At 39.9% G+C, this 15,251-nt stretch overlaps 1 protein-coding gene across 1 annotated transcript in view; it reads right to left on the bottom strand.

The window, feature by feature from the left end:
* Nucleotides 1-8,564: 8,564 nt before the first annotated feature.
* The window catches only part of C3H9orf135 (chromosome 3 C9orf135 homolog), a 70,914-nt gene continuing 64,227 nt past the window's right edge, over nucleotides 8,565-15,251 (bottom strand). The window contains exon 5 of the mRNA XM_036021736.1: nucleotides 8,565-8,843. Coding sequence (XP_035877629.1) covers nucleotides 8,655-8,843 — 189 coding nt within the window. The 3' untranslated portion in view covers nucleotides 8,565-8,654. The remainder of the gene's footprint in view (nucleotides 8,844-15,251) is intronic.

Raw genomic sequence — 15,251 nt, 5'->3', positions numbered from 1 at the left:
ACCCACTGAGCCACACCAGCTAGGGCTATATGTCTTTCAATTCTTAATGATAGCTTTGCAAGGTAGAGTAATCTTGGTTGTAGGTTCTTGTTTTTCATTACTTTGAATATTTCTTGTTAACTCTTCTGGCCTGTAAAGCTTCTGTTGAGAAATCAGCAGTCTCATGGGAGCTCCTTTGAAGGTAACTAACATTTTTCTTGCTGATTCTTAAGATTCTCTCTGTTGTTAATCTTTTGCATTTTAATTATGATGTGTCTTGGTGTGGGCCTTTTTGGGTTCATTTTGCTTGGGACTCTCTGTGCTTCCTGGGCTTGTATGTTTATTTCTTTCACCAGGTTAGAGAAGATTTCCATCACTATTTTTAAAATAGGTTTCCAACTTCTTGCTTTCTCTCTACTCCTTCTGGCACCCACATGATGTGAATGTTGGTAAACTTGAAGTTGTCCCAGAGGATCCTTACACTGTCTTCATTTTTTTTTGGATTTTTCTTTCTGCTGTTCTGATTGTTTTTTTGTTTGTTTGTTTGTTTGCTTGGGTTTTTTGTTTGTTTGTTGTTTGTTTGTTTTTTGCTTCCTTATATTCCAAATTGTTCTTTTTATTCTTGGCTTCATCTACTCTACTGTGATTCCCTGTAAATTATTCTTCACTTTAGTTAGCGTATTCTTCATTTCTAAATCGTCCTTTTATGTTTTCTATATTATTTTTTGCTGTTGAAGTTCTATCTACTCTTCTCCTAAATTCATTTGAGCATAACAGAATGAGTGTTTTGACTCTACATCTAGTAGGTTGCTTGAGTCCATTTTATTTAGTTCTTCCAGAGTTTTGTTCTGTTCATTCATTTGGACATGTTTATTTGTCTCTTCATTTTGGCAGCCTCCCTGTGTTTGCTACTGCATATTAGGTAGAGCCAATATGTCTCTTGGGCTTGGTAGAGTGGTCTAATGTAGCAGATGTCCTGTAGGATCCAGTGGCACACCCACCCTGTTCACCTGAGCTGGGCACTCCAGGTGCCTGCCCACCCTGGAATGGGCTGAGTAAATCTTCCTGTTGTAGTTGAGCCTTGAATGCTGTTGGCACATCAGTGGGAGATGTTTACCCCAGATAAATTGGCTGCAAGGACTGTCTGCTACCACCATGGAGAATCAGATGTGCAGGGGCCCACTCCACAGAGAAGAACTTAATTCAGTGGGGCTCTGGTCCCTACTGAGTCTTCCCCTTGAGTGTATTATTTGTGGAGGTGGTTGGGTGGTGCTTTAACATTGTCTGAAGCTGTCCACTGGGTTGGCTGGGTCTGGGGCTTCCTAGAAAAGGCAGGTCAAGGTCAGCCACCACCTGTGTTCTGCCCAGAGCCACTGGCATGAGCTCCAAAGTGATCTGCAGATGACCACTACTTGTGAAGGACTTGGAGGTGACCAGAAGAGGCCAAGCTGTGAATCAGGCCTGGCTGCCACTAGTGTTGTGCCTGGGGCCACTTAGCAAGAGGTACAGGGAATACTGAGGTCAGATATTACCTGAGAGGTTTTAGAAAGGTCTGAAGCATGAGTCAAAACAGATCATTCACATGGAAAAGCCACTGGAAATAGGTTGGGTGGGCCTGCAAGTTGGGTGGGGTGGCAGTCTCAGGGAATCACCAGGGTGGAGCAAACAGTGGTAGCCAGGTTGAGGGAGTCTCAGATACAGTATCTGCCTGCTGGCTCTGTTGGGGCGAAGGGCAAAGAAAAGGAACAGTGGCCTCTGCCAGCACTTCCAAATGGAAGAAGGCTGTCCCCCCAGCTCTCACCCTGATGCCAGACAATTAAGATCCTCCTGTATGTCCCTGGTGCCTTTTGAGCTGTTGCCCAGTGCTGGAGCTCAGAAGGAGAAAGTCTCAAGTGAGTCTGGGTAAGCCTGTGTGGGCCCTTTTTGAGGAATTGCCTGGGTCCTTAGAAGCCTTCCATCTCACTCAGCCCCAATCTTCACTGATTTTCACAGCCAGAAGTTATGGGAATTTCTCTTCCTGGTATGGAACCTAGGCTGGGGGTGCCTGTTGTAACTCTGGGACCTCTCACTCCTCAGGGGGACCTTTGCAGCTGATACAACTCAATTTTTATCTGCCACATGTGGGTGTGGGACCAACCTTTTCCACGTCTTTGCCCCTCCTACCAAGAAGCTTCAATGTGACTTCTTTATATCCTTAGTTGTAGGACTTCCATTTAGCTAGATTTCAGGCAGTTCTGACTGATGGTTGTTCTGTAGTTTAGTTGTATTTTTGATGTGGTTGTGGGAGGATTTGAGTATTCTGTTTATCTATGCCACCATCTTGACCAGAAGTTTCCTTCAATCAACTTTTAAATGATCAATGTTATATCAATTGAATTATCAATATGCTACCTGAATTAAATCTACTGGGGGTTTGTATAAATTTTTACTAAAAATGTAAGTAAAAAGCATCAAAATATACAATATTGAAAAGTATTCTTTTAATTCATTTTTTTATTCCTCCCCATTTTCCAATCATAGCTTGAATTTCTCCTCTCCCAAATATTTCCTAATTTGTTTCAGGTTTTCTCTTTCAATTTGTTTTCCTGCTTGATAACTCTACCCATTTGTATAGAATGAAATTAAGTTTAAGTAAATGCAAACTTTCTTCTAATAATTCTTGAAGTCAGGCTAAGAACCTGTAGAATATTGCATAGCTATAAATGAACATTTATTAGGCATCTACATAAATTCAATACATTAAGTGTTAAGGTAAAAAAAGATTCCCATTAAGTCCTTAGTCTGGTAGTACAATGTAGAATAAAATATTTATTATATACAAATACTCAATTTTGCCTACACTAAAATGATAGTTGAAAAAAATGAGAGTGAAATCATAGGCCACAAATTTTAGTGGTATGTAATTAAAACAGAGTAAAATGTAACATAAGTAGTTTTGAGAATGTAAAGCAGGAGTTAGCCATTACCCTTTGTTTAGAAAGATAAGAGAGAAAGTATAGATCGTGCACATGCCAGTTACCATAACACGTAAGGTAAACCTATATCTATTTCATCATCGTGAAGTTGAATTTCTGTTTCTTAAGAGAGGTACTTGGGCTTCCTCCCCCTTATTAATGGAGCCTGGATTTTTAAAAATCTACTTCAAATGTGTATGTGGTACTCACTGGATACTCAAAAGTTAAATTTGTCCCCCATCCTTATTTAGAAATTGCTTAGAGCAATATTTTACATTAAATACTAATATCGCAAGAAACATAAATGGATATTCCCGGCAAAAATGATTCTATGATGAAATGGTTTGGGAAATGCTGAATTAAATAGGGTTTGACTGCCTTCTGTTCTACAGAATTCCTCGGGGTCTTTAACATTTGAACGTGTATTGTAATGCTCCAAGACAGGGATGTGACATACAGCATTCCCCAAAGGCATTTGGCCACAGAACACTTTCTTTAAGGAACATCTATTAATGCCCCCAGATAAAAATTCAGGAGGTGCTATATTAATGTAAAGAGCAAGGAGGAAATTTAAAATGATTGTTGGGAGGACGGTGATGCTGTCAACAGCAACCGAAAACAGGAGAGAGCAGTTTGCAATAGATTACTTCCTCCTGAAGTAACCCTGCCCAGTGGAGACGAGCAGTGCCTGTGAGATCAAGCTCAGGAGAGAGGCGGGGCTGGAGTCTCTGATCGTTATTGATTAGAAGGCCTCTGCCACACAGTCTCAGGACTCTGATCCATTACAATCGCTTCTGAGATAGGTCAAAAGTAGCTTTTTACTAATATTAGTCTAAATACCAAGTTTGCAAAGGATTTACACTTTCAAAAAATAAAGAATATTGAAGACCTTTCTCTATGTAATGAAATGAAGAAAATTTCTTTTCTCAGAAACTGGTAACTGAATAGATGGTTTGATGATCCTCCAAGAGTGGAGGCCAGGCTTCCAGGTCCTCAGGTTAGGAATAAATAGGCAGAGTTTACGGGCAAGAAACAGGAAAAAGGTGTAAGTGCAACTTCTGAAATAGAGAAGGGGAGAGAAACTGTATTGGAATGTGAAGTTTTGATGACTATATAGATTCAAGAGAAAGGGGAGGAGGAAGAGATGTGAGAGCAAAGACGTTTAGTAGGAGTTTTCAAGTAAATTGTCATGTGCTCATCCTCATGCCCCAGTAACTGCAGTAAGGTCTCAAAAAATAATATGCTCTGTGTGGTTTGATTTTTTTTTTAACAAAGCAATGTTTTGTTTGGCAGAGAACCAAGAAAGCATCTGTTTGCACAGAAAAAAGGGAAAGCCAACTTCCACGTGGCCCCTTCCGTGACTTTGCTGGCTTCCTACCCAACATCTGCTTGCCCCCTTCCCTTCTCTCTTCCTGACAGGACAGGACCCTGCTTTGCCTCCAAAAGCCACCAACAAGATCCAGAGGAAGGTAACCCCATTCACAGCTCCAAATGAGATGCTGGATTGTCTAAGCCAATCATGGCTTTGCCTTCACCTGGGAGTGTTTTAGGACTGTGCATGTGAACCAATTTTGGCCACTAAGACAGCATGGAAGAGGCTTCTGGGAAAGGTTTCCTGCCTCCGGAGAAACACATGCAAGAGACACCATTTTTTTCCCTCTGGGTATTTTCATGTCTGGACACGAGGCCTGGAACAGCTTTACCCACCTTGCAGCCAGTGTAAGGAGGGCAGAGGCAAGGAGCCGCAGAGCATGGATGTAGTGCACTGGGGGCCTGCCCTACCGCTGGACTTCTTGTTACATGAGATCACAAATGTGCTATTATTTAAGCCAGTTTTAAAATTTTGTTTCTTGCATAAGTATGTGAACTAATGTATACCTATAATAACATCACTCTTACTAATTTATATTCTGGAAAGTTTTCCTAGGTGGGAAAGAAAGCAGTACAGTTAAATCCAGCCCAATCTAAATATTTTATAATCTGCAGCAAATCTAACCTATGTCACACCTTTGTGAAATTCTTTTGTGACTGTCATGCCCACCCTCCTCCCCCACCCCCAAAAGCATTCTGTGCACTATTATATCAGTCAGGATTCTCCAGAGAAACAGAACCATAGGATGTGCGTATCCATGTTTACATGTTAAGACCAAAATCTATAGCATGGGACCTCAGGCTGAAAAACTAAGGGAGATTTGATGTTGCAGTTGAAATCTGAAGAGAGTCCACTGCAAAACTCCTTTTATGTTCAGGGAAGGTCAGCATTTGTAGTCTATCCAGGCCTTCAACTGATTGGATGAGGCCCACACATATTGTGAAGAGCAATCTGCTTTACTGGAAGTCCACCAATTTAAATGTCAATCTCGTCCCAAAATACCTTCACAGAAAAATATCCAGAATAATGTTTGACCAAATTCTGGGCACAGTGGCCTAGTCAAGTTGGCACATGAAATTAATCATCACAATTATCGTTTTATTTCCTGACTAATCTTGGGACCACATTACACTCTAGGCATATCCCAGGCACTGGGTCACAACTGTGAATGCTTCTGTCATGTGTGTCATGGTAAATGATAGGATGAAATTACAGTTCCACATTAAGGTGATCATTGAGTCCAAGACATGTATAAAGAACAGGGTAAAGGCCAACCCTGGGAAATATCTAGGTATTAGCAGTAGGAGGAGGAGACAAGCCAGTGATAGAGCAGCAGGAAAGAGGAAGGATGGTGCATCTGTGGCTCACTGAAGGAGTCTTGGGTCAGTGTTACCAGCGCTGTGAGAAACTGAGGGTGTCAGAGTTCAGAAGACAATTTGGAACCAGGTCTTTATGAAGCTCTTGGCCCACTCCCCATCTCCATCTTCTATACCACACAACCGTAGGAGCTCATTCCTACTCAGGCTCAACCAGATTTGCTACGCCCCCACTATTAGGATATAGCCTCTGCCTTCCCCACCCTAATCTCAGTCACCAAGACGCTGTCAATTTTGCCACTTTTGTACTACTCCTTTCCCTTCACCAAACAACTTAGTCTTTCATATTTGTTCCACTTATCCTTAGGTAAAGGGTTATAATGTCTCCACAACGAGTGAGGCATACAGATGAGAACTGCGACAAAAGCATGAACTTAGCCCCATCTAAAGAGCGCCCATGTCACACCCCTGCTGATCGTCGCTGCATCAAAATGAGGCCTAGTGCTGCCCAATATGCCAATCTGTCTAGGACACACAAATCCAGACTTTTACATAAAATGTCCTAATTTAGAAAATTTAGTTTGATTTTTTTAAGTGATAAAAAAAGAACATACTGGCATACTAAGTAAAACTTATCTGTGGGTTAAATTTAACTCGAGATCACCGTTGTGATATATCTGCTTTGGATCTGCCCAACAAATCTTCCGTTCTCCCAGCAGCAGTCTTCATTCTGCCTTAGTGGGCTCACACCAAAGCCAAAAGAAAAATGCTAAATAAATTTGTGTGTGTATACACACACATACACACACACAAATATATACGTGTGTGTATATATATATATATATATATATATATATATATATATATATGGAGAGAGACAGAGAGAGAGAGGTGGGGGAGAGGGAGAGAGGGAGGGAGAGGAAAGAGGGAAGCTAACTTTATAAATGCACAAGAGAGAGTTTTGTTTTGATGTCTCAAGTGGAACCCTATCAAGCACCCATGTGGACTCATCAGGAGTGTGGGCATTTCTTAAACAGGACATTCTCCAATGGTCAAATCCAAGTTCCAATTGTTCTCGCTTGAAATGTGATGTTAATCGTCGTGACAATATAGAATTCCTGCTAAAACAGATTAATTTTATTTTATTTTGCAGGTACTAGGTATTCTTAAAAGGCAATTACATGGCCATTAAGACATTTTCCTTACAAAAGAAAATGATGAGTAGCTTGGCATCAGATTTGCATACTTCAAACAGCTGTCCACTCTAGATATATTAATGAATGTTAGGAGTGATTAAATTTGAATCTGTAGTCTGTGGAAGGGAAGGTCACCCTAGGTGGGTATCCACTGGAATAGGCAATATATAAAGAAGTAACATTATATTGGGTTGGCCAAAAAGTCCATCTAGTTTTTTTCATAAAATAAAAGGTACAGTTTTCATTTTCACCAATAACTTTATTGATTTGGATATTTTGTGTATGTCTGCTATATTCCATGTGGTGTAATGTTAATTGTTATTAATGTCTTCATTTGATCATCATCAAGTTCAAGTGGTCCACCTGACCATGGAATATCATCCAGCAGGAAATCTCCAGCATGAAACTTCATAAACCAGTTTTGACATGTTTGGTCAGTCACAGCACCTTCTCCATATACCACACAAATCTTCTTTATGTGTCTCGGTTGCATTTTTCTTTCTTGAAATAATAAAGCATAACATGCCAAAATGTAGCATATTTACTTCCATCTTCAATATTAAAATGGCTACAAAAAATCAGCAATTGTGATAAGTTGTTCTAAATGCATGCTGGTATGACAGCTGTCACAATACAATCTAATAAAATTGTTTTGAATGAAGTTAAAGACAACAAAGTGCTAGTAAAGCCATCTTACAGAAACGGCCAACCTAATATATATATATATGTGTGTGTGTGTTCATACATATATAATATATGTATTTGTGTGTGTATATAGACACAGTTTAAAGTAGCAAGAAATTATAGCAGAGCTTTGCTAATGAATGCTTATCTGGCTTATCCACATTTTCTGTATTAATTATCATTTCAACACTCATACGGCTTATAGTTTTTCTCATATTTTGCTAATCAAGAGTTGGAGGCAGTGGTAAATTAGCATTTATCATGAAACCTTGTTTCATGAAATTATTTTTTAAAGGATTATAATGAGTATATTTAGCCTAAGTTGACCAAACAATTAAACCCATCCTCAGTAGAAATAAGAGTTCAAATGCACCTCAAAGATCAACTAGAATTTATTTGTGTAACCCTGGGCAGCCTACTGAAACCTTTGTGGGTCTCTGCTCACCTGTAAAATTGGAAGGTGAGCCAAAACAACTGCTAAGATTTCTTCTGAATATAATGCTAGATTATTGGATTTTCTCATCATAAAGTTTCACTAAGAGTTTGTCTGCATCTCTGCTATCCCATGCACTCAGAAAGTCTTATATTAAATAAGGAAAAACACTATGCTGAATAGACCTTCCACAGTGCTGCTAGCCACCACAGAAAAATCACGGTCTATAAACACTCCTCCAACACCCCTACACACACAGTCACACTATTATGCTGCCAGTAGTGGTACCCGAATGTCCACCATTGGAGATTCATGTCAAATCTAAACATTGTCTTTAATTTTATTCACTGAAAAGTGGAATTTAAATTCACTTACTTTTTAAAAATTAGCCACAACCTAAGCAACCATAAGCTTGATTGTGTTAGCTTTATGCTTTTTTTCCCTAATAAAATTCAAATAAATACACACTCCATAAGTAAAATAAAATAAAATTATACCAAGTACTATTTAGAATTGCACACCTCAGTGGTATAGATACTAAACTTTGGAAAAACACCAGAGTAGCTTATGAAATGATTATGCACACTGGTCTAGAATCTAAAATTTTACTTTTAAAGAAAACTACTAAAGTATTATTTCCATTGCATTTATTAGGATAAAAACATCATCAGCTGTTAAATCCATTATTCTTTCATTAGTTAGAGAATCTGATTTCATACATTATTGTAAAAATGGGACAATGGGACCACCAGTTAACGGGTACAGTTTTTGTTTTACATGTGAATTAGCATAAATCCCACTCTCATCATGCCAAGTGTGGATGCCACATCTTTTGGAACCATTTAAATCTGTGAACTGAGAACGGCATTTCCTGTGGACTATTGAATAATCATCTTGACAAGGATAATCCTATGGGAGGGAGGAGAAAGAAATGATATTGAATAATTAAAACATGGAAAGAGAAGTGATACCTAATAGTCAGTCTTCAATGTATTAGCCTTATTATGAACAAAGGTTAATTTTTAAATACTTGATTAATTTAACCTCTCAAATCACAAATGCCTCAATGAAAAAAATGGCTATTGCATTTCTAAGTACTTATAATTTTGAAAGAAGGAACTAGTTCATGGTTGTTTATTTATGAAACTAAAAATAAATTATTGTACATTTAAAATTGTTCTAAACCATGAACTTACAAATAAAGAATAATTCAAATTTTATGATCATCTATAAAAGACCCAAGCAATTATAATTTATCTACCATTCAAAATCTTTTAAAAATTAATGTGTTATAATTATTGCAAAGAATAATATGTTAGGTTATATATTTTTTCTTGGATTATATCTTTAATAACTGCTATCAAGTCACACTTGCTAGTGAATGCCAACTTCAAAGATTCATTTCTATGAGAAATTTACCTCAGTGTAATCCAGTACAATGTTTAAGGTATTTCTCCCTAGGGCACTTCATAAAAGCTTGTATTGTGATAAAATGAGACACTATCACAGACCATTTCCCAAAAGAAATACTGATTTTTTTCAAATTACATCAAGGGTAATGGTGGACAAGGAACATAAAGGCCTCGAACTGATTAGATAATTTCTGCCTTAAATGGATACTAATTTTAAAGCACTAGGACAATACTGAAATTAAATCACCAACTCTATAAAACAATGAAAGAACACCAAAACATAGTTCAGATCTTAGATTGGCTTTATTGAAAATAACTGAAAAATTTAACCCTATGTTCAACCATAACAATCATTATAGTGCCTTCTTATTCACAGAGTGCCTATTATGGGGTGGGCATAGTAGTTAAGTGTTTATATATTTTAATTCACAACAGAGCTCTGAAGTGGGAATAACCAACCCTACTCTACATAGAAAAAAAGAAAATTTGCCTAAAATCTCTGAAGGAGAGAATTTAAAGAGTACCAATATTAAGTGCCTCAGCCAGGACTTCAAACTAACACAGCTGATTGTACTGACTGTAAAACCCATGATCCTCCTAGAAGCCTCGTGAATTCTTAATAATTCAGTGATGAAAAGAAGTACGAATAAATCCTAAAGCTACATCTTATCCGTGTTCCTTTCTACACTTTGGGCTTTTGCTTTTCTTCCTTGGGGTCTGTTTCTTTGTGGCCTGTATGTCTGTTTGTTTTGATCAGATAAAGGCCCTTTCAATGCGACTTGAGCAGCACCGGACAAAACTGCCCTGTGAGAGAGAGGCAGTGTCTGCTCGTTCTTGCCCAGCTGCCATCAAACTGAAGAGAGCAGCAAATGCAAGGTCAAGGTGTTCTTTTAGCATCTCTTAGACAAAGAGGACAATTCATTCTGATAAGCCGAGTGGCAGGATTAAATGTGATGTTTTAGGAGAAGGATCCTAGCAGCAGAAGTGACTAAGATCAAAGGTGGAAAGGACTGTGTTTAGGAACTGTGATTAGAAATGGATCTCAACTATCCATGTCATCAACTGATGGATGGATAAACAAAATGTGCTCTATTAGCACAATGCAATATTATTTGGTAATAAAAGGAATAAAGTACTGATCGATGTTATAGCACAGAGAACATTATGGTAAGTGACAGAAGCTAAACCAAAATACCACACATTGTATCACTTCTTATATGAAATGTCCAAAATAGGCAAGTCCACAGAGATAGAAAGTAGCTTTTCAGGAGACAGAGAAAAATGACGAGTAACTATTAATGGGTGTGATGGCCGATTTTTGTAGCAAATTGACCGGATCATGGAGCACCCACACACACACACGTGCCTTGCAATGCAACTCACAGCCTTATGGACCTCAGAATATCCATGAGCAAACCTGGAAGGCTCTGATCGTAGAGTTCTCCAAATGTGGAGGAAATATCCTTTGCCAATAAGGCTTAAACAATAGCTGAAATGGAAAGTAGAAAGATCGGAACAGTCTGCCTGGGAAATTGTAGGAAGAAGAAAATAAGGGAAAAGGAAAAGGATGCCAGAAACAGCCAATGTATTTCCTAACATACCCATCCCTACCTAGACTTTCATCAGGCAGAGTCTTCTTGTCCTGGACAGAGAGAAGTGCACTAGATAAATGAGAGTAACAGTGAAAAGGCACTGGGGGTGGTCTCCTGGGCCCCATCTCTCGTGAAAACTTTTGAAGCAAAACACCTCTGCCCTTTCATTGGCCTGGGGCACATACGCTGGTAGGACAGCACTGTCAGCAGAAGGAGGCACTGAGAGTCATCAATCCTGAGCCACTTTCGATATTTTGTGGCATAAATAAGACCCTGGAGTAGCTGCAGTTCTGCAGAGAGGGCTCAGCTCTCAGCTGCAGAGCCGAGCATTATTAGCTCTGGGACTGAATGGGAGTCACAGAAGGCTTCTGTGGGATCAACAGTAACTATGGGAGTAAAAATAAGACTGAGTAATCCCAAACATGCCACGAGGGTTCCAACCAAGTCCAGAGAAAAAGAAAGAAAAATAGAAAAAAACTGACAGTTAACCAAGTCTGCAGGCCACTAATGCCAACAAGGAAAAGAGCAATCAGGTGGACTAGGGATATTATCCCAGAGACCAGAACAAGCAAAAAACAAACCAAAATCTTATTCTCCAGCGCCCCCCCCCCCCGCCCCCCGCCAGCATCAGGATGCTAAGTCATATCCGTGTCTCCATGTACCTGGATGCCACCTTAGGGAGTCACTATTGTTGTATAACAGGCCAATGCATACACAACATGTAAAACAATAGCCATTTTCAGATTCTTTGGGCCAGGGGTTTGGAAAGGGTATGTGAAAGACAGCATCTCTGCTCCACAATGCTGGGGGCCTCGGCTAGGAAGACGTGAAGTGGGGCAACAGGGGAGGTGACTTGAGGGCTGGGGCTGGAAACCTCTCTCATTCCATTGGTAGTTGATGTTGGCTGTCTGCTGGGACCTTAAAGGTTCTCCTCAGATGCCTGCTAGGGCTTCTTCATGGCATGATAACTGGGTCTGAAAACGAGGATGGCACAAAGATAACCAGGAGAAAGCCATACTGCTTTTTATCACCTAACCTCAGAAGTCACAAGCATCACTTCCACCATAGGCATAGTTCACACAATTCTAGGGGAGGTAATACAGATTCCACGTCTCCGTCAAAATCATACTGTAAGAGCATGTGGGATGGCAGTATGTGCTGCAGCCATCTGGGGACAATTAGAACCTGCCACAAGGAGAAAAGCAGGGTGTGTTAGGGTTCCCAAGACTACCTCTAGGTTCAATGACTTGCTAGAAGGACTCACAAGACTCAACATGTAGGGCTCTGATTTATTACAGCAAGTGGATACAAAGCAAAACCAGCAAAGGGAAAGGGCATATAGGCTGAAGTCCAGAGGAAACCAGGTGCAAACTTCCAAGAGTCCTTTTCTAGTGAGTCACACAGGATACACTTAATTACCCCAGAAATTAGTTGTGAAATTCTCTCTACTGGGGAAGCTCACTGGAAACTCAATGGCCAAGGTTTTTGTGAGAGCTGGTCAGGGGTGCCCTCTGTCCTGAACATAGCGGAATTCCAGACTTGCAGAAGGAAAGCAGGTGTTCAGCATAAACCATATGGTTTGCACAGTTTAGGCACAGTGAGCCATTCTTATTAGGGAGTCTTAGCTGGAAAGCCAAGGTTTTTAGATGTCAATCAAAAGCCAACCTTACAAGCAGCCTTTATAACCGATAGCGGTCTCAACTCTGCTATGACAGTTCTTTGCTGCAAACAGGGCACAGGGAAGGATCTCTAAGAAAGTGAATTTTTCAAGGGAGATTAAACACTTCCTACAGGAACTATTTAAATTATGGAATCAGGCCAATCTTTAAATGGATTAAAGAGTTAGTGTTTTCCCACTGGTGGTGGGCTTGGGAAGAAGGCTGGTTATCAGTTAGACGCATTTCCTCTGCATGTGTGAGTTTCAGACAGTTGCTCTATTTCCAACACGCTAACATAATAATGAAATGTTTATTCAACATCGATTTAACGGGAGTGGGAAGACGTGTTAGAGACTGTGTATAGAAACAGATCTTTGAATTAGTACACGTTGTTGGCTGATCCATTATTCTGGTGCTTCACAGACTCTGAGTTCTGACGAAGGTCATGGAAGATAGAACAATCACTGCAAGCTTTTTCTGAGCCCTTCAGATGAGGGTGACTGGAAATATTCGTCTGAGCTGTGCAGTGAGTGGGCCTTAGCCCACGATGGCTCATGCAGAGCCAGGCTGAAGGAGCATTTCACAGGAAGAACCTTGAAGACTTACCCAGCTAACTGGGCGTAAAGAACAAAAGATGTTCCATAGCCTCAAACCTGTATGGCTGGGAGAGTTTTAATACCATTAAAAATAATAAGAAAGACACAGAGATGAGGACGACATGTTTTAGGAGGAAAAAGTGAGGCAGGCTTTAGGCATTTTAAAGCGGAGATGACATCAGTACAGAACTTTACTCAGAAGGTGGTGCCGTGGAACAGCTGGCCTGGAAGGAGGTCCTTGCCCTTGGCACGGCAGTGAGCATGGACCGGAAAAATAGCTCTGAAGGACTTAGTGGGGCCATGAATTATATCTGAATATAGACTGTGGATTACATAATTATATTGTATCAACTTTTCTGAGGTTGAAAACTACTGTAGCTATGAGTCCTTGTTCTTAGGGAAACCACATTGAATTATTTAGAGGTAAAGGGCCAGAATGTCTCTGGTCTACATTCAAATGGTAAAGAATTGGTGACTCTGCATGAAGATTATATGGGAGTTCCTTGTGCTATTCTTTCAACTTTCCTTTAAGTATGAAATTATGTAGTCCTCAAAAAGCGATGGTTGGGAGCCATGGAGTTGGATGAATTCACTGAGATTGTGCAAAGTGAGAGAAATAGGGTTCTGGGATCCAAATCTTGGGGACACCTAGGGTTGGATCCATAAAGAAACCCTGAAGGGCACAGGAGAGATATGGAGAATGTGTTGCAATGTCATTGATTCTGAAGGGAGAGGAAGGTCAAAGAATGCAGCAGTAGCCAGCCAGACACTTCAAAAGAAGCGTCATGGAGGGTAGGACCTGACAAAACACAACCAACAGTAAGGATCCATCTCTCATCATCTTTGAGGGTACTGTTTCAGGGAAAGGCTGAGAAAGTGAAAGGAAGTGTCCTGATAAAAGATGGAAAAGTAAAGAGCACCAGATAAGTGAATACTGAGGGCAGCAGGCCCTGCAGAATCAGAAACCACTTAAGACGAAGCAAGAGAGTCACTGTGGGTAGGGTGCAGGGGAATCTGTCTTAAGGCTAAGAAAGCTTTCTTCCTTTTTTTCTCTTTCTGTTCTCCTTTTTAACATCATAGGAAAGAAAGTTAGGGTGTTAGAGGCTCTTCTTGGTGAATAGGGCCCCCGATCAATATTCCTTTATTATGAAGGACAGATTATAGTTTTACCACTTACATCAGTAAAATATATCAGTATATATTTAAATTATGGGTATCCTATTCTTAGCTACCCATCCCTTCCCCATTCCATCCCATCACTCCTTGGGTGTTATATTCTAATCTAAGAACCATTATATCTGAAACCTTTTTTTCAGAATAAATGACCTTGCTGGTTTTTAGTAAACAGTACACCCAGTCTTCACCCAGTTTTTCCCCAGTCTTCCAAGGGACTGTTCTGTGGTTATTCTTTCTTTATTTCATCCTTTTTTTTAGGACCTTTTATTTTTGATCATTTTATTTTCAAAGTCATTTTTAATTTTAGGCCAGCCTCCTGGATCATCAGTAACTCTGTCTAATTTAATATCACAGGATAATTTGAAAGCATAGTTCAATTCTTTCATCCAAATCATCCATAAACATGCATAATGGGTTATGTCCTGGCCAGGTCGGTCACCGTGAACTAACCTTGTGTCCACCATTACAGACAGCTCTTGCACTATGCACAGCCGGCTGGCTGGCATTCACACAGCAAAGGTCCTTCACCCTGACACGCCTAGAAGTATGCTCATTCGGGGTACTTCACTTACTCTTAAAAAGGCATTTTAGGCAGCAAACTTATTAATGTGTCACATTGAATGGAATGAAAATAGGCATAAAAGCAGATTGCCGTCACACTGTTTCATTTTTTTAGTATGCATTATGCATAAAATTCTTTAGCACTTATATGTACTTGACTAAACACCTGTCTTCTGCAAATAAGGTTGTCTTCTAAGCATACACGCAGAGTGATGTGGAAGGAAAAGAAAAATTCTCCTATAGCCAGTGAACTCTACCAACCCTGGGGATCACAGGGGTAGGCATCACAGACAGATCCCTCCATTCATCTCCTTCACTACAT

This window comes from Phyllostomus discolor, chromosome 3 (assembly GCF_004126475.2).
Source record: "Phyllostomus discolor isolate MPI-MPIP mPhyDis1 chromosome 3, mPhyDis1.pri.v3, whole genome shotgun sequence".
In the NCBI taxonomy this organism is placed as follows: domain Eukaryota; kingdom Metazoa; phylum Chordata; class Mammalia; order Chiroptera; family Phyllostomidae; genus Phyllostomus; species Phyllostomus discolor.
Note: the sequence above shows the minus strand (reverse complement) of the source record. Positions and strands in the feature narration are given on the sequence as shown.